General features: G+C 32.2%; 1 protein-coding gene across 1 annotated transcript; it reads right to left on the bottom strand.

Annotated features, from left to right (window-relative positions):
• Nucleotides 1–685: 685 nt before the first annotated feature.
• Nucleotides 686–937, bottom strand: BDBG_16445 (uncharacterized protein; the record flags this gene model as incomplete). The annotated part of the gene is made up of 1 exon (XM_031724394.1): nt 686–937. The coding sequence occupies one exon, from the start codon at nt 935–937 to the stop codon at nt 686–688; it is 252 nt and encodes an 83-aa protein (XP_031576617.1).
• Between the last annotated feature and the right edge of the window lie 273 nt (nt 938–1210).

The raw sequence follows: 1210 nt of genomic DNA on the forward strand, positions 1-1210 counted from the left end.
GTTGTAATTAACTCACTTGTTTCTGTACAATGAGAATGTTATATGCTTTCTTCACTATGCCTGACTGTGAGATTAAGTATTTTTATTCTGCTCTTAACTCAGGTATAAGATTATGAATGAAGATCTGTAAATAGAAAGATGTTGAAAGCTCTTCATTCAACATAAGATAGTGTAAACTGAAGTGTGTGAAGTATGATGTAAGATTACTCACTTATCTACACTCAGTGAAGTGTTCATAACACTTATCTTATATATTCACTTTCTCAAAGTTGTACAAGATTCATTTGAAAAACTCATTCTATGTTTGTGAAAATGAATATCACTCTGAGTCTGTGAGATTTATCTTTTTATCAGTTATTCATAATAACTTTGCTTTTCTGTGTAGAAATGTGACAGATCTTAAGACTTGTTAAAATTCTGTTGACTGTCTGTCTGTAAGTTCATGTTTAATCTGATAATATGATTACATCTGACTTAGTCAGCTGATTACAGCATCATTTTTTCAGTCATCATTGAAGCTTGATGACTCTGACAGATCTTTCAGCTTGATATATTTCATGCTCAGATTCTCATCCTGTGCAGTGATCTCTGATAATGTGTATACTTCTGAAGAGATTATGAACAATCATGATGAGATCTTCAGATTCAGTGTAGTTATCTGTCTGTATAAACATTCAATCTCTCACTACAGGTCTAAGACCTGATTTTCTCTATTCTTATTGATGATGATGATTGCATCAGTGAAGCTCTTCATCATGAATACTTGATCTGCAGTGAATGTCAATTGTTGTTTAGCTTTCACCTCAGCCTGCCACTGTGTATGCAAGGTCTCAATTTTGTTTAGAATTCTCATACATGTACAGAGCTTCAATTCCAGTTCAGCAGTTTCAGCTGCTTTTCTTACTGCTTCAAGTAAACCCTCTGAGAGGTTCTGCATATCTTTCAGTTCAGATAGCAGAGAAGAGTATTATTTGTATTAACTAGAGAAGATATTCATTTTGATGATTTCTCATTGATCATACAATATCTATTATTATATTGTTATCTTATTATATCACTATAATATTATATTGCTATATTGTTATATGATTTCTGTTATCATCATACAACTTCAGTGATGATCACCTCTTCTTTTTATCCTTCTTTTGAGTAGAGAGTGAACTTCTTTGAATCTGATTCACTGCTCTCATCTTCTTTCTCACATCTCATT

This window comes from Blastomyces gilchristii (assembly GCF_000003855.2).
Source record: "Blastomyces gilchristii SLH14081 genomic scaffold supercont1.3, whole genome shotgun sequence".
NCBI classification, from domain to species: Eukaryota; Fungi; Ascomycota; class Eurotiomycetes; order Onygenales; family Ajellomycetaceae; genus Blastomyces; species Blastomyces gilchristii.